This window comes from Bos mutus, chromosome 12 (genome assembly GCF_027580195.1).
Source record: "Bos mutus isolate GX-2022 chromosome 12, NWIPB_WYAK_1.1, whole genome shotgun sequence".
Taxonomy (NCBI): Eukaryota; Metazoa; Chordata; class Mammalia; order Artiodactyla; family Bovidae; genus Bos; species Bos mutus.
The window spans coordinates 79,031,419-79,058,800 of record NC_091628.1 but is presented as its reverse complement, the minus strand read 5'-3'; the positions used below and the strand labels follow the sequence as shown (position 1 = coordinate 79,058,800).

General features: G+C 39.4%; 1 protein-coding gene across 3 annotated transcripts in view; it reads right to left on the bottom strand.

The window, feature by feature from the left end:
* FGF14 (fibroblast growth factor 14) overlaps positions 1 to 27,382 on the bottom strand; it is a 634,345-nt gene that overhangs the window by 89,984 nt on the left and 516,979 nt on the right. For 2 of the 3 annotated variants that reach the window (XM_070380770.1, XM_070380771.1), the window contains exons 2-3: positions 23,699 to 23,809; positions 16,205 to 16,308 (exon numbers count right to left, since the gene is read on the bottom strand). In XM_070380770.1, coding sequence (XP_070236871.1) covers positions 16,205 to 16,308; positions 23,699 to 23,809 — 215 coding nt within the window. The remainder of the gene's footprint in view (positions 1 to 16,204; positions 16,309 to 23,698; positions 23,810 to 27,382) is intronic. The other variant, XM_070380772.1, reaches the window with a different exon arrangement.

Here is a 27,382-nt window from a genome sequence, read left to right as displayed (position 1 = left end):
GAAATAAATTACATCTTCAAAATCAACAATGTGATAAAAATACAGGTGGCTTTCCATGAAGTGCTTTTTCCAAGTAAAGTGATAAAATGGCCCTCTTAAGGATATGACATAGGATGCATATTACTGCAAGTTGAAACAAAAATTTCATTTTAAAATACTGACCAAAATGAAATTACATTCTGTCTTTAAAAACCATAAAACCCACAGAATGAATGAATTTAGTTTTCCTGGAAATCAATTTAAAAAGCAGTACAAGTTCCCCTTTAGAATCATGCATAAACTTTTTGATAATATATTTATTTATACTATATTGATTTTTGTCTAGTTTCAGGACATCAAAAGATGCCACGGAAATGTTCTTTTATGGGATCAGCTTTCATGGGATTGTTTTTAGGTCATTTCAATGAAACAGTGAAAGCAATGTGACATTAAGAAAAGACAGTAATGACAGTTGTAGGCATGAGAAAGAAACCCTGAGGTCTACCAATGAAGTGAACTGAGTTGTAAAGCTTAAAAGACAGAAAAGAAAATATTTTTTACCCCAAAGCTCCAGATTTTTCTTTCCTATGAACATATTGCTTTCATAATTGGAAAAGGATCTCAGAAAGGTTATTTCCTTTGTCTTTGAAACTCATTAGACTTTATGAAACTTAGAAAGGCATTACATTTGCAGATCTCTTACATGCATGGACAATGTGTGAGTGCTAATCTGAAGAACGGTACCTAAGTGTGATCTTTACTTGAGATGACAGGTATGTAAACACACTGATGGATAAATATAAATGCCCTTTGTGGATAATCATAACTTCAGTCTTTTTAAAAATCTGAAGCGAGATCCTGGGGCAGAGGAGAGGAGGAGAGGAGGAGGGCCCCTCTCTCCCTGCCAACCTGGTGTTTCCACTCTGGGATCTCTCTGGCACGTCCTCCGTGCCAGAGAGAGGACCTGCTGCTGGCACCATGCCCACCAGGCCGACCGCACAGCTGGGGAAGTTCTGACTTGTTCATGATGTGTCTGTGATAGGCTTGGTGGTGTTTGCCGACCTTATGTAATGAGTTGCCATCATTCAGCCAGAACATAATCCCAAGATCTGAAGATCAAAGAAAACATGATTGGGCATTCCATCCATTTCTTGGAAAGCATTTCAAATGTCATCATCATGTTATAAAAAGTCATTCAGAATTCTCAAGGTCACACAAAGGGCCCAAATGCTTCAGTTTGTGCTGGTGGCCTCACCTGCTATGGTGAGTCTTCTGAGCTAGCTATTTTCTCCTCCTATGATACAAGTCCACCTACCAATCCCACTCTATAGTTCATCTAAGAAATGAGTTGTAGAAGAATGAATTCTCTAAAGAAATTTGTTAATTAAAAATCTTATGTTGTTGCTGTTTAGCTGCTAAGTCACATCTGGCTCTTTTGCGACACCATGGATTGTAGCCCACCAGGCTCCTCTGGCCATGGGATTCTCTAGGCAAGAATGCTGGAGTGGGTTTCCGTTTCCTTCTCTAGGGGATCTTCCTGACCCGGGGATCGAACCTGCATCTCCTGCATTGCCAGGCAAATGTCTTTACTGCTGAGCCACCAGGAAAGCCACATAAATCCTATACACTATCCCAAATACTTCATGATGTGTGTTCAGAAGAAGGTCTAGATAAGTAGGAAGAGAAAATGCCCACATTTACATATCAGAATCCTAATTTCTGTGTGTGTACTCTTTTCATTGTGTAGGAAAAGAGATGTCTTCTCGATGGTGGGTTATGGTTATAGAACATCTAAACACACACACACACCCCACAGTCACCCCTGAAGATTACTGAGTTAGTTATCCTTTAAAAACTCACTTTGAAGTGGAGTTACCAAGATTAGTTCATGAATACATAATACTTTGGGACTCTGCAGTCTGTATATTCCTAGGACTTGGGTATGATATTTCTACATCTTTATCTTGCTAGTCTCACCATCGACATCTCAAATGTAAAATCACTTCAGGTAACGGATAATGCAGTTCTACCACTTTTTTTCAGAGTGAAAAATTATTTTAAAGCATGAAGGGCTTGTTGGTAGAACACTGACATCAATAGGAAATGCAATTAAGTATTGAGCAGAATGGTTAAGGTAATTTTAACATGCTATTATTGAATCAATTAGTACACAGTAATTTGCCAGATATTCAGTGTTTCAGCAGACCCTTGGGCGACTCTCTCGTTAAGCAAATGATTTGAATATTGAATAAATGAAATTAAGTGCGATGGTGTACCATATTCCATAGTTTTCCGTAGTCATGGTAGGAACATAATGTCTAATGAAGCTATTATTCATTAAAAATTTAAACAACATGATATTTTAGTACTGGTAGTTAACATTTTGACAAGTCTGAGGAATTTCTAAGCAGTCCCAAAGACTGGCCATCAGGAATAAATAATAAAATCAGGACTGGTTTTCAGGACCCAGAGAAGCAAAGTCAGACTTTGGCTTAAGCAATCGCATATTGCTGATACGGTTTCTTTCCCCTCTTTTGGTTATTGTTATTGCATAAATGATGCGTAAAAATTAATAAGAACCTTGTGTGCATTCAAATTCCTACAAGGTGCTGATTTTTTTTTTAGATAAACACAGGGGAACTATTGCCCAAGGCATTTCTTCTGTCTACCCATTTCAATGTACAAGCACTCTCACAAAATGTAACGTTAAATTAAATAAACGGTCACTGCTATTTCTCCTGGGTATACATTTGGCCTTGCTAAGTCTATAAAAACAACCTTTTAAAGGACTGAAACTGCATTAGATAAATAGTTAACCCATTTATGGTACCTGTGGAACAATTTCTTAATAATTTCCTTCTTTATTTTAATATGATATTTCATGTTACAGTTTATTTCTCCATGGATACTAAGAAAATGCCTCTTACCTCACCTCTAGATAAAAGGTACCTAGAGAATTTTGGATAGTTTGAAAGTTGTTTTTTCTGTTATTAATATTTCTAGAAATACAGATTTATGATTGAAATTTGTGAACATTTAACATGCCTTCTAATAAAAGCAGTTATTTCTAATACCACAATAAACATACAACTCTGTTAGGTATGTGGTAGGTAGAGTTACCTATACTGCAAACTCTTTTTTTTAATGTAACTTTTTATTGTATATTGGGGTATTAAAAGATGCCTACTCCTTTGAAGGAAAGCAATGACAAACCTAGACAGTGTATTAAAAAACAGAGACGTCACTTTGTCGATAAAAGTCCGCGTAGTCAAAACTATGGTTTTCCCAGGATCTATGGATGTGAGAGTTAGATAATAAAGAAGGTTGAGCACAGGATTGATGTCTTTGAACTGTGGTGCTGTAGAAGACTTTTGAGAGTCCCTCGGACTGCAAGGAGGTCAAAACAGTCAATCCTAAAGGAAATCAACACCGAATATTCATTGGAAGGACTGATGCTGAAGCTCCAATACTTTGGCCACCTAATGAGAAGAGCTGACTCACTGGAAAAAGACCCTGATGTGGGAAAGCTTGAAAGCAAAAGGAGAAGAGGTCGACAGAAGATGAGATGGTTAGATAGCATCACTGACTCAACGGACATTAATTTGATCAAACTCTGGGAGATAGTAAAGGACAGGGAAGCCTGGTGTGCTGCAGTCCTTGGGGCCGCAAAGAGTCAGACACAATTTAGTGGCTGAACAAAAATGATAGCCAATTAGCAATGTTGTGATAGTTTCAAGTAGATAGCAAAGGGACTCAGCCATACATACACATCAGCGCATTCTCCCCAAAACTCCCCTCCCATCCAGACTTCCACGTAACATCGAGCATAGTTCCCTATGCTATACAGTAGGTTCTGGTTGCTTATCCACTTTAAATATAGCAGAGTGTGGGATCTTAGTTCCCTGATCCAGGATCAACCCAAGGCCCCCTGCATTGGGAGTGCAAAGTCTTAACCGCTAAACCACCAGAGATGTCTCCTACACTGCCAATTCTTAATACAAAACATTTTTTCATTGCTTCTATTGATAACATTAATTGACGATTGCAGGATAGAAGCAAAATGATAAATGGCAATATTGGAATAATTAACAATGCAGTAGATGCTCAGTCGTGTCTGATTCTTTGCAACTCCATGGACTGTAGCCCACCAGGCTCCTCTGTCCATGGAATTCTCCAGGCCAGAATACTGGAGTGGGTTGCTGTTCCCTTCTCCAGGGGATCTTCCCCAACCCAGGGATCGAACCCAGGTCTCTCACATTGCAGGCAGATTCTTTACTGTCTGAGTCACCAGGGAAGCCTTAACTGGAAAAGTTAACACAAATGGGGAGTCAGTGAAGGTCAACCCTTTGTCATTATGCCCTTGTGAAGGGCATTCACAGATAATCTCTTACATGACATGGGTATAAGCTTCTCCATTTGTCAGACTAGCACCTTTAGGTACTACTTGGACCAGCATGAGAGTACAGTAGAGTGAGATTTCCTCTTTGTCCGTGTAACTATTTCTACTAAATGGTGACCTGGATTAATAACCAAATAAAAATCTCCATCTTGTCAGAAATGCAGCAATTCTAAAGCCTCATAAAAATATCTTGCTCCCATTCAGTGTCATCTTTACTGGGACAGCAAATAACTACCAATTAGGATGCCTCTGCATGGACTGAGATGTACCTATTAACAAGTGACTCATCTCCTCACTTTATATAGTTGTCAGATCTTAAAACCAATATCTAACTCTAAATAAAACTCTCAAGAAATCTCCTCTGTCTTTACTCAGAAGAACATTATGTACCTTTTCATGAACTTGCAATCCAAATTGAATGCATTTCCTTAAGACAACCAACCAGAGTGAAACCATATGTAGCTCAGAGCACAAAACACCCTTCTATAACACAGAGAAATAATTCAAAGTTAAAATTTACTGTGTATGGAGTTCACATATATGGAAACAATAAGTTCCATGAGGCCAGGGGCCATGTCTGTCTTTTTCATTATTATTTCTCCAGGTTCTAGTATGTGTTGGATCAATATTGATTGACAGGTAATGTTAGAAAGAAGATGTGACCAATAATTTTAGATGAGTAAATAGTCATTATTCTTTCAATAATACCATAGCTCTAAAATCAGTGGAAACAAATAGCATAAAGAAGAAGAAACAAAGAAAATCATCATAAAAGGAACAGCTTTGCCAATTTTAGTAAATAACGTGATATAAAAAAGCCAATTTGGTTTTTGAAAAATGGTTGCTAGAGTAGTTTTTCTGAAGGAAAAAACAGTCATATTTTTATGATTTATTTTATAAATTATTTTCGTTAATTCCCAAGTATCTAAGAAGTGGAATATAAATTACCAAGAAATGAGTTGCACTGAGGAAACTTAGAGAAATACCCAACTTCTATTCAGAGCCCACCATGAACTCATGGTTCTTAGGTTCTCAGAGTAGCTTACATACAACCCCATTCCCAGAAATAAAAAGAATTCTCTAAAAGTAAAATATGGAATCAGAAAGAAAAACCTTTGATTTTACTTGAATGGATGGTGAATGCAATTTCAGTAAGGAGGCCTCCCACATACACAAACAACTTTTAAATATCATAATTTCCCCCCAATTTTAGTAGTATTAATTATGCTTTAATGTTAGAGCTGATTTATCATTCCTTATATAGTATACCCACTCCAGTGTTCTTGCCTGGAGAATCCCAGGGACGGGGGAGCCTGGTGGGCTGCCGTCTATGGGGTCGCACAGAGTCGGACATGACTGAAGCGACTTAACAGCAGCATATAGTATATCTGGAAAAGGAAATGGCACCCACTTCAGTATTCTTGCTGGGAAAATTCCATGGACCAAGAAGCCTGGAGGACTACATACATGGGCTCACAAAGAGCCGGAAATGACTGAGCGACTGGGCATGCATGCATACGGTATATCAACCTTCTTAGCATTTATGGAGTTTTTTGCAGTTTTTTTCATGGTGTGGAGAATGAAAACATTCTCAAATATTATCCTTTGATTTAGGATTCAATTTTTCAGGTAGTCCTCAAAATTCCTTACATATAAAAATTCCTTTCACCATCTACCATCCATCCTCTACAAACACAGATTTTTTAAATGGAAACATTTAGATATAACTTAAATTTTGTTGCTATCTACAGTACTTTATATTGATATTTTTCACTCTAGAGTAAAATAGGATACAATTGCAAACTGTGATGATTTTTTTCTCACTATATCATTACAAACATATGGAAATAATAAAATCCTTTCTGCATCGTTATTCTAATTACCATTATTCATGCTCTTGCTTTAAATTGTTCAAGTTTAAGTGGTAGCGACATTTACTAGAAGTCAAGGCTTACTTTTTTGCTTGAGATTCTTTTTTTTTTTTTTCAGGGGAATGCAGCATCACCACTCAACTCATTAATGCAAATATGACCATGTTAGAGGCAGACATTGCATAACTGAGTTCTGCCTCTGTGGGATTATCATGCCCTTTCAGAAAAGGAAATGTGTAAATAACTGCTTTTCTGCAATTCCAACTCAAGAAATAAACACACTCATCTCCTCTCTGCTGATGTTTAATGTTTTTCGTGGGGAAATGATAAGTGGCATGCATAATAAATATCATGCATAAGGAAGGCACTCAAGGAGCAGATTAATAAAATCTGCTGGTGAAACTGATTCCACCTGAACAATGAGCAATCAAGAACTACAGGCTGAAGACTTCCTATGTATCCATCGCTATCGAAGGAATGATAAGAAATGTACAAATAGAATCACGGAATTACAGATTCGGCGAAAAGATAGGAGAAAAGAGTCTTAGAATTATTCATCTAGTCAAGATGTCCTCTGAATGGTTTCCTCCTATCTATTTCACTTTAGAGGGTTTGTTTGTCTGTTTTTAAATCAGGAATTTTTCACACATCTTTGAAGCCCCAGTGCATACAACACACAATAGCTGTCAATGGGAGGCATGGGATAATGTGGGTTGATCTGAATGAGCAAATAACTGAATTTATGATTATACACATCTCTGCAGAGTTCTTGGCTCTTCAGCCTACATTTAAATGTTGAGTAATTATACTGAGCAGCAATAATATTCTATATATTTCTTACATACTTTTTTCATATCAGACCTGTGTTTAATTTTTGTGAGTCTTTGGAATAGTTAAAATATGTGTATATATATATATATATGTATGTGTGCGTGCGTGTGTGTGTGTGTGTGTGTATAAAATGATGGGCCCACATGGGATCAATCCACTCTACTCAAGACCCAGAAAAGATGCTCAAAACCCCAGGAACATGCTGACCATCTAAGGCAGGAGGGAACCTGCTTTGTTTCAGGAATGGGACTTGTGTAGGAGGGTCCTGCAGAGAGAAAACCAAACTAGTCGCAGAGGAAGCACAGGCTTAGGAAAAAATAAACAACAGATAGATATATTTATTTCATTAGTAATTTAAAAAAATCTCAAAAGAGTTCGCTTCTGAAGCAACACAGATTCGCTGTCACTGGAAACCTGATCTTTACAGGATGCGCTTGTTTTGAACCACCCTTCAGGCCAGGAGGTGCCCACCAGCTCCAGGCCCATCATCTCAGGGAGACCCCTTGAGCTTTACAGGAGGGAGACGTCTCTCTTCCAGGATTGAAAACCAGCTGTTATTAGTTGGACATTCAATGTCTTTCTTTCTGTTTCTCTTACTTTATTTTCTTAAGTTTCAGCAAGATTCCTGTCTTTCCCTATTTTATCTTGATGCTCCAGGTCACATTTCTTGTCCTATTCTTTCGAGATTGAACGGAGTGATCGCAGCTGGGATTTTTCTCTGTGCATTTCCTCAAAGGCCAACTCACCTGGTCAGTGGGAAAGGTGAGCATTTTTACCCGTCATGTCATTCTGCTTATTTCATCAGGCTTGCCTGGTGGCTCAGTGATAAAGAATCCACCTGCCAATGCAGGAGATTTGAGTTTGATCTCTCAGTTGGGAAGGTCCCGTGGAGAAAGAAATGGCAACCCACTCCAGTATTCTTGCCTGGGAAATCCCATGGACAGAGGAGCCTGGAGGGCTACAGTTCATGCGTTCATGAAAGAGTGGGACATGACTGAGAGGCTGAACACACAACACACTCTGCTTACTTCATGGGGGCTTGAAGTGGACTATGAATTTGTAAATAACAACAACAATGATAATAATAAAGCAATGATAAATATAAAATCATTTGCATTTTATATAATGATGCAGTGATGCAGACCCTTGTTTATCAAGGGTGCTCCTTCAGGCACGTGTGTTAGAAATGCATATTCAAAGTTCTGAATTGGTGTTTAATTAACCTTTTAGGTGGATGTCCTGGAGTCTGGATATTTACAATGCTATCTGAGGAAGTCGTATGTATAATGAGGATTGGGAATTTTTGTAAGAATATCCAAAGGTCTGATATATTATCATGTTATTAGCATCATTTTTATAAAGGTACAAGATATGAATGTACTCAGCAAGTCCTCTGCTTTATTACCTGGTATCCAAAATTGCTCCTATTGATTCTGTAAATTTACAAATCAGGCAAAATATATTAGAAAGCTTTTTGAAGAATTCATGGTATTTAATAAGGTTCTTTCTAACATCTAACTTCCTCCCTGCAGATGCTGTTGACCCAACTTCTTCAGCTCTGTCCGATATTCTGGAGGAAAAGGAAAACACCATCATCCATCACAGAACAATTGTTTCTCCACCTGCAAACCATTCTTAAGACAGCCTCAGATGGATTCTTCCAGGACACACGAGCTTCCGCATCATCCAGTCGTCATTTAGTGGGGTTATTAACCCCCCTGGATATCCTGGTCCAGCTGAAGGCAGCATCTTCATCCACCCCAGCTCCCTCCTCCTTTTGGGTTTTATTTTCTTTGAGGGAAGCATCATAACTCACTAGGTTCTGACTTAATCATATCAGAGTGAGCCTTGATTCTGTTGCCTCCCATACCCAGGCAACCTCAGACTTCTTTCCATAACTTCTTCCTTTATTTATGCATTTTTGGCTATGCTGAGTCTTCATTGCTGCATGGGCTTTTCTCTAGTTTCAAAGAGCGTGGCTACTCCAGTTGTGGTATGCAGGTTTCTCATTGTGGTAGCTTCTCTTGTGGTGGGGCGTGGACCCCAGGGCTAAAGGGCTTCAGTAGTTGTGGCATCTGGGCTCATCAGTTGTGGCTCCGGGGTTCTAGAGCACAGGCTTAACAGTTTGGCACATGGGCTTAGTGGCGCAACTTCATGTGGGGGTCTTCCCAGACCAGGGATTGAACCCACATCTCCTGCATTGGCAGGCAGAGGCTTTACCACTGAGCCACCAGGGAAGCCCTCCATAACATCTCAAGAACCATCTTCAAATATCTCTCCACCCTTTCAGTTCAGTTCAGTCGCTCAGTCGTGTCCGACTCTTTACGACCTCATGAATCGCAGCACGCCAGGCCTCCCTGTCCATCACCAACTCCTGGAGTTCACTCAAACTCATGTCCATCAAGTCAGTGATGCCATCCAGCCATCTCATCCTCTGTCATCCCCTTCTCCTCCTGCCCCCAATCCCTCCCAGCATCAGAGTCTTTTCCAATGAGTCAACTCTTCGCATGAGGTGGCCAAAGTACTGGAGTTTCAGCTTCAGTATCATTCCCTCCAAAGAAATCACAGGGCTGATCTCCTTCAGAATGGACTGGTTGGATCTCCTTGCAGTCCAAGGGACTCTCAAGAGTCTTCTCCAACACCACAGTTCAAAAGCATCAATTCTTCGGTGCTCAGCTTTCTTCACAGTCCAACTCTCACATCCATACATGACCACAGGAAAAACCATAGCCTTGACTAGACGAAACTTTGTTGGCAAAGTAATGTCTCTGCTTTTGAATATGCTATCTAGGTTGGTCATAACTTTTCTTCTAAGGAGTAAGCATCTTTTAATTTCATGGCTGCAGTCACCATCTGCAGTGATTTTGGAGCCCAGAAAAATAAAGTCTGACACTGTTGCCCCATCTATTTCCCATGAAGGGATGGGACCGGATGCCATGATCTTCATTTTCTGAATGTTGAGCTTTAAGTCAACTTTTTTCACTCTCCTCTTTCACTTTCATCAAGAGGCTTTTCAGTTCCTCTTCACTTTCTGCCATAACAGTGGTGTCATCTGCATATCTGAGGTTATTGATATTTCTCCCGGCAATCTTGATTCCAGCTTGTGCTTCTTCCAGCCCAGCGTTTCTCATGATGTACTCTGCATAGAAGTTAAAGAAGCAGGGTGACAATATACAGCCTTGACGTACTCCTTTTCCTATTTGGAACCAGTCTGTTGTTCCATGTCCAGTTCTAACTATTGCTTCCTGACCTGCATATAGGTTTTTGAAGAGGCAGGTCAGGTGCTCTGGTATTCCTATCTCTTTCAGAATTTTCCACAGTTTATTGTGATCCACACAGTCAAAGGCTTTGGCATAGTCAATAAAGCAGAAGTGGCTCCACCCTTTCCAGTCCCTTAGTTCCCGAGTTGCCAACACCAGTGTCTCTTGGCCCAGAAACAAAGCTAACATGTGTCTAGAAACTAAGTTACTGTGTGTGGCGTGTCTTCCTTTATTCAGTCAAGGAGCTGTTGTCACTGTGGCCACACCGATTACAGGCTTCATGTCATCCACTGCCTGGTACATAAAGTAAAACAGGAAGTGGGAGGCATGGGTGGGCAGCCCGCCAGCAGTCAGGTAAACAGCAAGCAGTTTCCCGAGGATGGGTGTCCGGAGACGTCATTCAGAGACAAGACGGGTATCTTCTGACACACAAGAACTCACACAAGAGTTCATGGGCACAGAAATACAGGGGAGGGATCGTGTATGCCTGTGGACGAGAAACTTCCAGGCAAGAAGAGAAAGCGCTGGAGGAAGTTAGATACCGCACTGCAACATAACAAAGGGGCTCCATCTTTATGCCCAAACCTGAGCCATGAACAGAGGGCCAAACGTCAAGAAGGAAAGAACACTGTTCCATCTGGTTTTGCTAGAGCTGTGGACTGGGCGGAAAGATGTAGCGCTGATGGTAGGAGGTGGCCGGGAGGTCCGAGACTTGCCTGTCTGGGTGTTCTTATTAAGTGGAGGATAGACAACCACACAAATAAAGAAGAGCAAGTGAGAGACGCCCATCAGCACAGAGCAGGACAGTGGGGCCCCCTTTGTAGAGAGGGTCATGAAACTGTTTCTGAAAGAGACAACTATAGTATCAGAAAAACCATTTCAGACCAACTAGATAAGACTTTGAGGTCCCTGAAAATACTTTTCTTCAGAATACATAGCATTTAGCTTTCCTCCTCCTTAATTATAGGCTACTTCACTACCCCGCTGCCCCATGCCAGCACACACAATCAGCGTGCATGTATACTTTCAGCGTCCAGATACCCCAGGGCTTGAGCGAAGAAGCGTGCAGCTCTGCTTCAGATTTCTACAAAGTTCAACTTAGCGGCAGATGAAGTTAGGAAAATCAAATATTTTATTCCACCCAGTGTTAATTTCTGGGCCTGGGTCATCTGCCTACCAATTTTCACCAAATCTACTCTCACCATTTTGGTCTAAAGCTACCATCAACGCCCCCATCAGCTGTGGAAACAATGCTTGTTGCGTGGAGGTTGGTCATTGGGCTACCAGCTTTAGAATCACCCACCAGTGAAGGAGGGATTCTTATTAAACTGTGGATTCCTGGGCCTCCCCTCAGACATATTGGATTGAAATATCTAGAGGTTCACCCACGGAATCTTTATTTTTCCCATTTGTCCATGTGACTCTTACGAGTCCTGATATTTACAATGCTTTTTCTTGATTTGTTTTTAAAATCTACATGGAAAGGAATTGTCTTCCTCTCCACTTGCATCTCTTGGTTAAGAGACTCAGACGAAATACAGATTTCAGGAGAACACCAGGGCTCACTGTTTCTCTAGATGCCTGCATTGGGGTAACAGAAACATTTACAGCCCCACTTTGGGGTGGGGACATATATTCACATAAATGTCAGCCTGTGATAAGACAATGAAAATGAATCTTTATACACTTTATGTACATTTTTTTTACCTCATCATTGAGAAGTCAACCAGATTGAAACTAGAATTTTAACACCCCAAATTATTAAAGCATCCAAGGAACATGTTTTCCTGACTTAGATCCAAGATCCTGGGTTTCATCCATTTTATCATCAGTCTCCTTTCTCTCCTTCCCCCACAACCCCTCACTTTCTTGTATCAGAAACACCCTTTGGCTTCCACTATTCTCTATTTCTGCCCAGCTGATGAATGCTATTTTTCTTTCATCCCAAGTTTTCTTGAGTGTTTGGAATTTACATTCGAACCTTAACTTTCTATGGAGGATTAACTTAGTTTTTCAAAGTTGTAGGTTGTTTGGAAGGGAGAAAACAAGCAAACAAACAAAGGAACAAAAAGAAACCCACCCTTGACTGTTCCTCACAGCACTATAAATAGTCTGGAGTTGGTCAACATGCATTTTGTTCCCTAAACATTATTTTAAACTAATTCTTTTAAAAAATATTTCCTTGTCAGTTTCTGTTCTGTGACCTTACAGCCTGTGTTCTACCTTCAAGCAAACTGCATCTGACATCAAATCTCTTAGGAGGCCTCTTCAAGTAACATATTAGAATCGTTATGACCACAAAAGAAATGACTATTGTCATGTTGATGAAAAGATTCCACAGGGAGCAAGTGCCTTCAGCATCGGAAATGTGATTGTTTACATCTCAGTCAAGATTCCTTCTTTCATCCCCCTGAGGTGAAATTATCTGACAAATTAAATATCTTTATTTGGATGGCAAGGGATTATGAGAGTTTCAAGTCAGATTCCAAGAGTGACTTTCAGTTAATGGAACTCACTTTGAGAGATCTCAGTATTTTATTGCCTACATTCCAAATCTATAGATTCTCAGTAAAACTGATCTCATGTCAGACACTAGTCTAATTTGATCTTTTAAAAGTGAGCACAAAACAGACTCCTTCATTTCTCAGACTTCAATCTTTATATCAAATTTTTTCTTTAAATCATAGCCTGGGTGGAGTTTTCCTTTTAAAAAAGTTACTCAGCTTAGTTCAAAACTTCTTGGTTAGGTTAACCCATGTTAGCTTTAAAGTTTAAGCTCAAACATTACATGGAATACATTTTAAGAATATGAAACACCCAGTATATAGTAGCGATATGTACTTCCCAGGGGATGTTAATATCAGTATACACTTGCAGGTGGTTCAGTGGTGAAGAATCCGCCTGCCAATGCTAGAGAAGCATGAGATTCTGGTTCAGTCCCTGGGTCCTGAAGATCCCCTGGAGGAGGAAATGGCTAGCCACTCCAGTATTCTTGCCTGGAAAGTTCCACTGACAGAGGAGCCTGGCAGGCTACAGTCCACGGGGTCGCAAAGAGCCAGACACGACTGAATGAGCACGCACACATGTGATATCCAACCTTCCCCCCGACAAACATTTTCTGATTTTCTTTTACTTGAGATTCCCCAAAATAAACAGATTATGTTTCAAATGATACTTCTTAATGTTTGAAATTAACAATTCCCTAGGTAACAACTCCCTAAAGGTTTGTATGACATCATCTTGTGTATATAACTTCTCGCTAGAATAGGTGCCAGACCATATTATGAAAAATGTCTGGTGCATGAAAGCCCTATGGTGCGACAATTAAAAGTGATCTGATGAGTCTGACTAATAAGGCTCAAATCCTATCTTCTCTTTTTACTGGTGACTGACGACTCTTTAGGCTCTCTGTGTATCCCTAAGATAATTTTAATGGTATTTGCTTAATTGGCTGGGAGGATTAAATGAGCTAAGACTGCAACGCACTTAGAACAGTACTAGGGAGAGTGCACTAGGTAAATATTAACCATTGTTATCATTATATATTATAGTAACTGTGATGTTATCTTGTGCTAGATTCTCATTTTACTAGGTTCTCAAAAACTAATTACGGAATAAAGGACTGAATGTGGGGAAACATTCCTTTCTCCTGAAGTATTGAAGTTCAAATTCCATTACCTTGAAATAAACAGAGCACTTTCACTAGATAATATCAGTCAAAACTGGAAATCACACTTAATTTGAGTCTAAATCCTTTTTCTATAAGATGCTGAGGATTCTAAGGGCCTGGTCTGGGCAGGCGTAAGCTGGGTGAATAGAGTGCTCCTTCCTACGTCCTGCGTTCAGAGCAGAGAGTCAAATATGAGAAGAAGAGAAAACCCAAGTCCTGCAAATCAGAAACTCAACAACCTCAACTGGAAGGCCCCAAACCAAATAACTGGAGAAACTGGGAGGTGACGGCAGAAAACAGCAGGTCAGATGAAAAGCCTGAAGTTCTTCCCGGGACAAATCCTGGTGCGTGCTGCTCCCCCAAGATGTGCTTCTTGGGTAGAAGGAGCTTACTCAAGGTGTTGAGGACTGAACCAGGCAGCTGGCTCTGTCCTCATTCTATTCTTGTCCCACCACTTACACTGCACCGAACATAACCAGGACTTGGATTTTAAGCTAAGACCCAGACGCACTCTGATATTCTCTACCTTTAAAAAAAAATGCCATCCAGGTGCAACCCCATCACAAGAAAACAGCATCTCAGAAGCAAAAGAGATGAAACAAACATTTACACTTCCCCTGACATCAATGCCTACGCTAGAGCAGGAAGACATGATAAAATCATCCGTAGAATCAGAACTAGAGGCGATGGCAGAAACTGCATCTGATCACTTTTAGGCATCTCAGAGATGACTGGGGGAGACGAAGAAACAAAAATAAGAGCACATACGTCAAATCAATGAAACTGACTTCATTTGAGATAAGGCATCTCTAGGAAATGATCTTTATCTGAGTAGAGCTTTTCTAAAGGGGAGATAGGGAATTCCAGCTTCCTCTGGCTCCCAATATGTTGAATATTCATCTTGGGCAACCGAATGCAATTTGCATAATACGGGGCCCAGGTCTGCAGCAAGAATGGCCTTCAGGGAATGAGAAAGAAGTTTTCAGAAAGACTAGAGCATGTCTCAGCTCAACAGGAAGGGAATCCACGGCTCACATTTTATTTTCCTTGACAGGATTTTCCCAGATTTTGCTGAAGAAAATGTATCACATTTCATAGGAGTCCCCAGAGAACCCTTCTGCTCTGCTTAAGTTTTAGTGGTGTGTGTGTGTGTGTGTGTGTGTAAAATGTATGTATGTATACATTTTTTCTGACAATATTTAACAACAGAGTTTTAAAGAATTCATAGGAAGACGACAGGAAAACCCAAATAAGAGAATCTCCTCTGAGGCTCCATGACTTTAATCTGTCAGTTTTTGCTCAAGGGATAATGGAAAGAAGTATTTCCATCTTAAGTCTCTATTGCTTGGACCTCTGGCAGATGCGAATTCTAACTGCATTATAATATATATACACAGCACATCTGAATGCAAATCACTTGTAAACAGTAAATATTGCAGAAGAGAATGGAAAGGTGCTCAGATGGTAATACACATTAATACAAAACCAAGATTTGTTTACATTTAAATGCGATATACATTTTGATATTAGAAATATTTTCCCAGTAAAACACTTAACTCAATCTCAATTCTTGTTTTTTAAAAGAACTACTCTCTCCTAAATTTTCTCTTCTAGAATTACATTTACTCTGTTTCTTTTTGCAAAATAATCTTTTATAAGAAACTCCCTAAGAAAAGTACATTTCTAAATAATAATAGAAAAGGATTACATTAATATCAATCCTTTCTAATAGCAATTAGGTAATAAAATTTCATTTGGGTTTGAAAGTGGACAGATATTACTGCATTTTTCTTAGCCTATAAAGTATCAGCCTATTGTGTTCTTTGCCTTACATTTAAAAAGAAGGAAAGAAAACAATCTGCTTATATAACATCAACCACTTAACAGAAAACTTAAAATTTGGAATATTTGAATAAAGTGGATAAGATCTCTTAAAAAAAAGTCAATCCCTTCAAAATTTCTCAATTTTCAATGAACTGGGACATATAAAAATATGCAAACACACAACTTTAAGAGGTAATGTTCCTCTTCTGCTTGATACACTGATACATTACCAAACATTGCTGAATCATGAATTAACAGCTCCTAGGCATTGTCATAAAGGTCAGACACTAAAGCCAAACTGAAAGCATTCTCCTTTTTGTGGTGGCTGCATCGCTGTGTTGATGGCCAATACCTTGGATGTGTTACTTACTGATGGGTAGAGGTAACCTTCTCCATTCATGGCGACGTACAACCCCGTCTTCACTCCCTGGATTGCAACGACGCGCAGTCCCACTGGTATGAGGTTGAACAGTGCTGCGAAGAGAAAGACGGTCTGTCACCAATGGGCAGGGGAAGCAGAGCACCTCCCCCCATCACTTTTCTGTTTCATTTATTCTATTTGAGAGATATTACGTCCGTTATAACCTTCTGAGAGGCTCCCAATTCATTACCTTCTATCTCTCTATTTAAGAAGTTTCTGTTATGAGTAAAGATAGCACTTGAGCTCTGATTTGTAGATCTTAGCAGGCTCCCTATAGCATTCTGAAGAATGGTGGGATAATAAACAGAATCAGGCCTGTAATCACGACTCCAGCATCACAGTCTCTGATACCATTTGATACCAGAAAAAATCAGCTAGGAAGACTCTCAAAGAGCAGAGTTTTATTTTAAAGATTTTTTTTTTTTTAATGTGGACCGTTTTTATAGTCTTTATTGAATTTGTTACAATATGGTTTCTGTTTTATGTTTTGTTTTGTCGCTCACAAGGCGTGTGCGATCTTAGCTTCCTGACCAACCAGCAATCACATCCGTACTCCCTGAATTGGAAAGTCTTAACCACTGGACCACCAGGGAGTCACCCTAAAAGAGGAGAATTTTAAAAGCCCAAATTGAGTGTTTATCTGGTCTTTTAGGTGGAAGGTTTGCTTCATCACTGCAATGTTGTACAGGCAAGAAGTTAAAAAGGTAATTCCAAAGCTAAATTACTCTTGCAGAACCAACATGACATGCCAGCAGAGCCCAGAAAAGATGTGCACCTGCCCACGTGCTAAATTTAGAAAGAACTAATCACACCGAACGGCGTACGAATTTCAGAGAGGGAATCTTCTTCATTAATATTTCATAAAATTATGAGTGAACACGAAAACAAAGAGGGAAGAGTGTTCAATTTTACCCCCTGAAGAGATAAGAATGTTTCCATGTTCTATTTCTTCCTTTATTGACCAAAAATGTATTCGTATGTAAGTTTCACATTGCAGATAGCAATGTTATCATGATTTTTTTTTAAAGTCCTAATTAACATCCTTAATAATGCATTTCCTTGCCAGGGTTATATATGACTGTGTAGTGAGCATTTTAGCATCATTCCTATTTTTCCCCTTTGGCCACATGGCATGTAGGATCTCAGTTCCCAGATCAGGGATTGAACCCTCACCCCTTGCAATTAAGTGCAAGAGTCTTAACCACTGAATCTCCTAGGAACTGTCTAATATCATTCTTGGTGATGACTGCTTGAAGATTTTATTATAGACACATTTATAAGATTATCGTTAATTATGAGAGGTTATCTGCTCCTATTTGCATTCTTAATTCAAGTCTAGAATTAAGAGAACCATCCCAGAAGAGGCAATGAAAGCACTAAAATGTTGAAGTAAATGTACAAGGAAAATATCTTAGGTTTAGGCTCTTGCTTGTATTCCACGAAGAATAAATAATTTGAAAGATGTGGGCAATTTTGACTTAAATCTGTGGGTCTACTCAGTACATAATTTTAAATGGACTTTCTACATTGTGTTCTATTTAATTCCGAGGCACATGGTTTCTCTGATCGAGTTGGGGGAGATTACACCTTCTCTTCCAGTTACTATATGTTACTGATCTTGGGATCTCAAGATGTCTGTGCTACTCAGATGATGAAATGAGAATGGCTGGCCATGACCCTTGAGAATTATCCCTACAAGAACATTCAGGGGCATCAGGTTTTGTGGGTATTCACTTTCAGGATGCAAACTAGCATTGAACTGTCTTCTGTAGGATTCTAGGGGCTTATAATACCCTTATGGAGGAATGAGGCTTCTGTTTGCTTATTTCTATGATATTATTTAATGTTAAACATGAATGTGGAGTGATTGAATACTTGTGGCATGGCAACTTTCAGTATTTCTTCTTTTTTAATTTTTTGGCTGCGCTATGCAGCAGGTGAGATGTCAGTCACCCAACCAGGGATTGAACTCACACCCTCTGAATTGGAAGTGCAGACTCTTAACCACTGGACCACCAGGGATGTCTGCTCAGTATTCCTTCCTCGTGGAAGAAAGTCATTGGATATTTTTACTCTCTTCTATATCACCTGAACTGTCCCATCTTGCTAATATTTTGAAAGGATTGGCACCATAGGATAATTCCTGATTTATTTGCAAAAGTTTTTAGGGAAAACCATAATTGTGCATCTGCCCATGCAAACTTTTCTATCTGAACCTATTCAAATGTATTTATTCTAACCTTCATATATGCTGGAGAAGGAAATGGCAACCCACTCCAGTATTCGTGCTTGGAAAATCCCATGGACAGAGGAGCCTGGTAGACTACAGTCCATGGGGTTGCAAAGAGTTGGACACGACTGAGTGACTTCACTTTCACTTCACTTCACTTTCATATATGTCTGGTGGTGTTGTGTGCGTGCTCAGTCATGTCCGACTCTTTGCAACCCCATGGACTATACAGTCCATGAAAATCTCCAGGCCAGAATACTGGAGTGGGTAGCCTTTACCTTCTCTTGGGGATTTTCCCAACCCAGGGATCAAACCTGGGTCACCCACATTGCAGGTGGATTCTTTACCAGCTGAGCCACAAGGGAAGCCCTGCACTGTATTTAAAAATATACATATATATATATATATATATACTTTTCCCCTCCACAGGGTTTTGACTGAGACCTGAATTATAATAGTTATTATCATTTATAGGAAGAAAACAGAAAGTGAATCCATAGAACCACTATAATGCGGAAGCCCACTCAGAGCTGACCATGACGGATCCATGGTGCTTGTCATAACAACAGATACTCACAGTAATTGAAACATTATTATGGGTTTTCAGCCTTTTTATGTCTAACACAATTATAAAGCAATCCCACAAGGCCTGGGGGATGTTCATGCTACTTTGTCCATTCTGTGGAACACTCCAGTCTCCATATGATAGTGAATTTCATTCAACCCTGGCTGCACTTTAAAACTAGCTGTATTCATAAGACAGGATGAAAGAAAGTGAAAACTGAAAGTAAACTCGGTCAGTCTTGTCCGACTCTTTGCAACCCCATGGACTATAGGCTCCTCTGTCCCTGGGATTTTCCAGGCAAGAGTACCGGAGTGGGTTGCCATTTCCTTCTCCAGGGCATCTTCCCGACCCAGGGATCAAACCTGGGTCTCCAGCATTGCAGGCAGACGCTTTACTGTCTGAGCCACCAGAGAAGCCTTATAAGACAGGATGGCTATGCCCAACTCCAGAGCAATGAAATTAAATCAGAACCTCTGGGAGTGGGTTTAGGGCATCAGGAACTTTTCTTTCTTTCTTTTTTTTTTTTTTTAAAAAAAAGCTCCTCAAACGATCCTAGCCTACAGACAAGGTGAGGAACCACCTTCCTGAGGCCTGTTGAATAGTGGGCATTGTGAGGGAACAGCTGGTTTTATACATCAGGTTACCAGGTTGGGAATCTCTCAGGTAAGAGGGATTGGTTTGGATGGGGCTTTAATCTAGCAATAAAGACTGACACATGAATATTTCTATAGCCCTCTTCTGCTTTCAGTATCTCGTAGTGGGAACAGTGACCTTTAAGAGCACAGGAAAATCCCAAGCTTTTGGCCACTTGCCAAAAGTAAACTGAAGAAAAAAATCATTCTGTAATCAAATACCATAGTCATGGTAATGCTTATCTCTGGTGCATAGAAGGGAAGCTCTAAGAATTTCAGAGCAACACACTCTGTAAAATGAGTGTGATGATAAAGTACCCCAGGATTTCACTTCTGTTTGTGAAAGATGTTTCCAGGGCACTGGAAGCCTGGGTAAGCAGGTGAGTTGCTTCAGAATCTCTCAGTTAGGACCAATTATCCACCCTTCCCCATTTTCTTGCCCAAAAAGCTGTAGATCTCACCCGGTGATCCGGGGAGGGCACTAGCGTCAGGGCGATAGGTTTGCCTGCCACCCTTTCTCCCTTTGAAGGTGTTTAAATTTTTTGACAAAGAAAGCTTAGCAGGGTGGTTCTGACTTTGCCTAGTTCTGTGCTATGCTGTCACATCCAACTCTTTGTGACCCTATGGACTGTAGCCCGCAAGGTTCCTCGGTCTATGGGATTCTCCAGGCAAGAATACTGGAGCGGTTGCCATGCCCTCCTCCAGTCCTGACCCAGGGATCGAACCCAGGTCTCCTGCATTGTAGGTGGATTCTTTACCAGCTGAGACACCAGGGAAGCCCTTACCTAGTTCTAAGTAATCTCGTATTTACTAGTGGGCTAGCAATGAGCTCCAGTCATGCAGGTTCAAGCCTCAGTTCTCTCATTTGGTGACTTTCGGGGTGCCATCAGGGTGACTTTTAGGTTATTCCTCTTTATTTTTCCTACCAATGGGTGACTAATCTTTGTTTTGTATTCAGAGAAATAGCAAAAAATTGGAATGTTTGTGAATAATTACATTACACTCTCAAGCAAAATGGAGAAGGAAATGGCAACCCACTCCAGTATTCTCGCCTGGAGAATCCCATGGACAGGAGCCTGGTGAGCTACAGTCTTTGGGGTTACAGGAGTCTGACATGATTGAAGTGACTTAGCTTAAGCAAAGAGGGCAGTGCTCCACTGAGGACTTGTCTGTCTGTCAGCATCTCTGACGCTCTCACCTTCATTTCTAAAGATCACTTTTCAGGGCTAATGATTTTCCCAGAACATATGAGACTACTGTGATGAACCAGAGAAAAGAAGATGCGTTAAAATTCATCCTATAAGCTTGTGTTTTTCAGTTAAGATGGTGATAGTATGAAAAAGTTGAATTAATTAGTAATTCCCATTGCTTTTACAAAGCTGCTATAATCCTGCAATGTTTTATAAATTTTGCAGTCATGCAGTTTTCATAACCTTTTGAGGAGGGAACATCTATCTCAACCTGTTTTATTCTGTTCTGCCTTGTCTTTGCAAATGTTAAAACAGTAAGAAACTAACCTAACTGACTTAAAGGGCACAGAAAACACAGTGGTTAACTTGTAAGAAAAGAAGCTGTGGGCTAGATCTTTGCAGAGGAATGGAAGCCCTTGCAGCCTGGTCACTATGATTTGGTTCTGATTTGCTTGTCCACTGGGGTTCCCATTCCTGCCTGGTTCCCAGAACTGCTCCTCAGCAGCATTGAGGGGGATTAGAAAGGATTTCAAGAGCCACACAAAGATTCTCTTCCAGGGGAAAAGCCTCATACATTTACTGAACAGAAGGCCCAGTATTTTTTAGTATCTCAGCTTCCCGGTCCAGTGTTTAATACTATGCAGATAACCAGATATAATCATGTGTGTGTGTAATTTCTACATCTGCACGTTCATAATTTAGAAAATATTGTGCTGCTTATTCAATTGTGATGTAATACACTGTAAAAAAAAAAAAAACACAGTGTCTACTGATACTTCTTAACTTGATATTGATTCCATCATGAAAAAACCAACTTGTTTGATGCTACAAAAACAAAAGGAGAGGTAGGGAAAAAACTCATAAAACATTTGCTTGAAGGAAGCTATTTTTTCAAGAAGTCCAGCTAAGCAGCATTTTTGTATAGCTATAATTTTTTTTTCTTTCTTTGAAATTGCTTGTCTGATGGATGACATCAGCCTCTAGTCTGATAAATCAGTGTCATAGGTCTTATCGTGATCAGACTTACAGAAAACGTGCTTTCATGCTCTACTAGACTCTGGCCAAAGAAAATCAGAGACACTGAAGACATGAGAACTTAGGAATCTAAAGTCCATGACCCTCACGACTCTAACATACAAAAAAAAGAGAATGCCTTTTGTCAAAGAGTGGGTGAGGAGTTTAAAGTAGGGAAAGGAAAATTAGCAGATGTATATATTCATACATATATGTAATATATATTAACATGAATCAAAAGAAACTAACATCTTCTGTAGGTCAGAGATGGTTAAGTGCTGACGATTTTGAGAGTTCAACCTAATATCAAAATCCCAACAGGTAAACAATGTTTGATGCCAACCTTATGAATAAAAACGTCTTCTATTTCTTCCCTTTGCCTGAATTACTTTACTTTCTCTTTTTCTAAATCAAGAGGAAATAAAGCAAACAAAAATCAATGAACAAATATGACAGGGAAAAGTCTAAAGTACAAAAGGATGACATAATAGAAACAAGGAGATGAAAAGATTAAAAACTGAATAGGAGGAAAATATAGATAAAGAAAATATTTGAAGTTGAAAGAAAAATTTTTAAATGAAGTAATGTCCAAAGTCTAAAATACAAACACAATGTTTGGGAAAATAATGATATTTCACTTAGCAACACCAAATGCAAAAATAGCCTACTTTATATTATTAGCTTCTCTCAGAATCAGTGTATCTGAACAGTTGATGACTAGACTTTAAAACAGGAACTGTCTATAATTTGGTTATATGTATTCAAAGCCTCCTTCTTCCCATGGAATAAAGTTCTGTATGTGAAGGATAAATGCTAAATCGATGAAAAGATTCATATCCACTAGTAAAATGTGATAAAATATTTCCAATAAAATTGATTTTTGCTTTTCACTCATTCTCCTGAGCAATGAAAAGTGTCTACTTTTGAACTGATGTGCTAAATTAAAGGGAATCAGAGGCCAGGATGCACAGAAAATAGGAAACAAAAACAGAGAAAATTGAAGAGAAGGAGTGCCAGAATAAAAATACAAAGAAAAGTTATATGTAAAGAAATCGTAACATGAAGACAGATATGAAAACAATGGAAGGTAGGTGGCTTTTTTAATTTAAAAAAACAGCACAGATCCAATTTTATAAATAAATAATTCATACAATGTGTTAAAAAGTACACAGCCTTCATGTTCCCTCTATAAAGAAAAATATTATCTTGTTGAACACAAAGAATTTGAAAAATAACACTTCCATTATTTGAAACAACTAATCCTTATTGTTCTTGAAAACACAAGAACTAATCCTTATTGTTCTTAATGATAACACAGTTATCATTAAGAAGCTACACACATGTACACCCGTGGCTGATTCATGTGAATGTATGGCAAAAACCACTACAATATTGTAAAGTAATTAGCCTCCATTTAAAATAAATAAGTTAATTTACAAAAAAAAAAAAGAAGCTACAGGTCTCACAAAAATAAAACTTCCAAAGTAAATAGGTAATCAACTTTCATCTGAATGCATTAGTGCAATTACTTTGATGATAATGAGATTCAAGTAACAATAACACTGGATATGACAACTGCTTGGGGAAAAAACTGAAAAGATGAATAATTCTCTTAAAATGACAGGTGTCTTTAGTGGCTCTGTGAATATTTCTATCCAGGTGGTCCAAAGAGAATTGTCAATGGCATTCTAGGGTATAACATTTGTAAAAATGAACGCACGTAACCCAATATTTGCAACTGTACTTGGAAAGTCACGTAAGCAGCAGCGTCTCCACCGATTGTGTGAGCCGGTGGCCTGGGGGGTCACTTACTAGAATTAGTGCTGTCCTCCTTGGTCCCGTCGAGAGCTCCATCGGGGTGCATTTGCAAGTAGTAGCCTTGCCTGCAATATAACCTGGTCACTATACCCTTGAGCTGGGGATCTGAAAGGCAAACACAGAGGTCATAAGCCTCACAACGCGTCACAGTGGAGTTTCTTTTTTCTTCCCTGCTTCTTTTCTTTCTTTCTCAGAAGTAAGAGGGTATTTTATAGAAACATTTTATAGAAGCACCTTTTATTTTATGTTTCCCAGAAATGTCTCTGCATTTCTCAAACCTGGAAGATGCTGATCACAGGAGGTGAAGAAAATGCCATCGTAAACTTATTTTTCGTAAAGTCGTAAAGCCAGAAACTTTAGATAACAGGTCATTAAAAAAAACCGACATGTATGTATTTAAATAATTAGTTAAAATGATTAAACTACTTAATCTATTTAGCTATTAGCTAAGTCCTAAACTAACTAGCTTAATAGTTTAAACTAATATCATTCAGGATGGTGGGACAAGAATTTTGCAAACTCCTGGCTTTAAGAAACCATATCAAAGGCTTTTTAACAGAATTTTTTTTTTCACTTAACTTGACAAGTAATCCCCAAATGTGAAAAACTTTTATTAAAAAAAAAAAAAGCCATACTAACATTTGGTACACATTCTCAGAAAAAGCCCTGATATGGAGGATGTTTCCTTGCTGCTTAAACAGTCACCCTAACTTGCACAGAAGTATTGTGTACTTAGAGGTGATCCACAGTAAAATGTGAAAACCAACTTCTGAACTCAGGGCGAGACACAGTAACAAACCTAAGCTCTCTGGCCATCAGTCAGTCAGTTCAGTCGCTCAGTTGTATCTGACTCTTTGCAACCCCGTGGACTGCAGCACGTCAGGCTTCCCTGTCTGTCACCAACTCCCAGAGTTTACTCAAACTCATGTCCATCAAGTCAATGATGGCATCCAACCACCTCATTCTCTGTCATCCCCTTCTCCTCCTGCCTTCAATCTTTCCCAGCATCAGGGTCTTTTCCAGTGAGTCAGTTCTTTGCATCAGGTGGCCAAAGTATTAGAGTTATACTGCATTCAGTATTGCATTCAGCTTCAGCTGAATCTCCAATAATCTCTGGCCATAATCCAGACCAATTAGATGAATTAGACAGATAATCCTATATAATTTATATAACCACAAGGGATAGTAAAATTATACACTATGGATTTTTATTCTTGTCTCAAATGGCTTAAGCTCAAGGACAGTGGAAGTTTATTAAAACTAAAAGGAAAAATACACAGTAACAGACTTCTCATTAGATGATTCATAGAAGAGATGGCCGGTCTAGTGATCTGGTGCTTCACAAAGAGCCAACTGTACCTTCAAAAATAAATATTTGCATGTAGCTTTTCAAAGGTCACCACCATCTCATGACTCAATTTGATGGGAGACATCAGAATCCTCCCCATGGCAACTAGCATGTCTCCACAACCCCTGAATGAGACATGCAAATGTGATCATGCTGTCAAAACAGGCAGTTGTTACAGAATGATGAAACCGAGCATGTTGTAATTGATCAAAAAATGATGGATGGCAAACAGGTGAACACACACAAAAAAATGTGCAAAAACAAACCAAAAAAGCTGTTCAAAACAGAATATCCTCAGCCTTTTGTCTAGTTCTCAAGAAATTAAAAAGAATGACAGCATCTGTTTCTATGTACATCTGATGTATCTGATCATTTGAGAAATGCCCCCATGGAACAGATTTTCTTCAAAGATACTGTGATATTGAAGAATCTGGAAAATAATGCATGAAAACCACAGCATGGCAGCATTCATGTAATCAAGCATGTCAGAATACAGGTGTTCTTGGAGGAGTAGGATTTTAGAAAGAAACACCTAAGTGATTATTAAGTAGTAAAGACTCTGCCTGCAATGCAGGAGACCCGGGTTCCATCCCTGGGTTGGGAAGGTCCCCTGAAGAAGAGAATGGCAATCCACTCCAATATTCTTGCCTGGAGAATCCCATGGACATATCATGGGGTCACAAAGAGTCGGACATGACTGGGTGACTAACACTCACACTAAAAGTGACTATTACAATTGTGTCATGCATGTTCCTTGTGTGTGTGTGTTCAGTCGCTTCAGTTGTGTCTGACCCTATGGACTCTGGCTCACCAGAACGCTCTGTCTATGGGATTCTCCAGGCAGGGATACTTAAGTGGGTTGCCATGCCCTTTTCCAGGGTATCTTCCTGAGCCAGGGATCGAACCCACGTCTCTTATGTCTACCTGCACTGGCAGGTGGGTTCTTTACCACTAGTGCCACATGGGAAGCCCCGTATGTTCCTTACTCTGTAGTATATAACTTAAAAAATCACATAATTCTAACATGTGCCTAAGTGAACCTTACTCTGCTCATCACCCAATAAGTACTATTGAACCTTTAAGTACTGAGGATTTTTCCTAGTTTTGCTGTATCATATTTATGCTTGTCCCTGGAAGTAGGTAGCCCAGAAAAAGAAGGGAACAAAAGTGAAAAGGTGAGATAGGGGTGGCAATGTTTAGTTGCCATGAAAACATACAGAGCATTTCAGAGACAGAAAATTTTTTCTGCAAAAGCTTTATGTTCTGGATCACTTACTTTTAGTAATCCTATATTTTAGCTATGATATCTTCTGGACTTGAATTAAGTATACCAGGCAAGAAAGTGAGAAGACAGGTGACCCTCACAAGTCCCTTCACACTTACAGAGAGCCCCCTTCTCCTTTGTTTCTTCTATTAAAAAGATAGCACAAGCACTGGAGAGAAAGTGGAGAAAAGCGAACCCTTGTGCATGGTTGGTGGGGGTGTAAACGGGTGCGGTCACTGCGGGAAACACCATGGAGTTTACTCACGCTGATGAGTGAAACTGACCAGCATGAAAACTGAGCCACAGGCTCCAGAGATCCCACTTACGGGTATGTATACAAAGGAAATGGAATCAGGATCTCAAAGAGCTATCTGCACCCCCGTGTTCACTGCAGCATCATTCGCCACAACCAAGACGTGGAAACGACCCGTGTCCATCAGCAGATGAATGGACACAGAAATGCGCGGTGTAGATGCACAGTGGAATATTATTCAGTCATAAGAAAGGAAACCCTGCTATTCGTGATAACAGGACTGAACCTGGAGGACATTAGGCTAAGGAGCTAATTTCTAACCCCACCTCATGCCTGCCAAGAAATTACAAGTAAAAGACAAAATTGTATTTTTGAGTTCTTATTTAATTTCAAGAAAAGAAAACCAAACTGATTTCTATTTATCTGCTTTCACAGTATTTGTTTTTTCTTTTTCTTTTTCTTTTTAGAAACCATAGTAATATTGACTGTTCTTCTCAGGTGCCACAATTAACTCACTGAATTTTCACCACAGTTTACTTACAAAATGGGAAACCCATTTTGATAATGAGAAAGTAAAGACACAGCACAATGAGGTAATTTGACAAACAGCACATGACTAATAAGTGCAAAGCTGGATTGACGTGATCCTGCCCACTTAACCACTAAATTATGTAGCCTGTAAAAATTGAACAATCAGACTAAACTATCTTAAACAACTGAAAATGAAATGCAAACATCTATTCTTTAAAACTAGATTCTCAAAGGTTATTTTGGGCTGTGTCTAACCCCGCTAATCCTGCAGAGTTGGAGCTG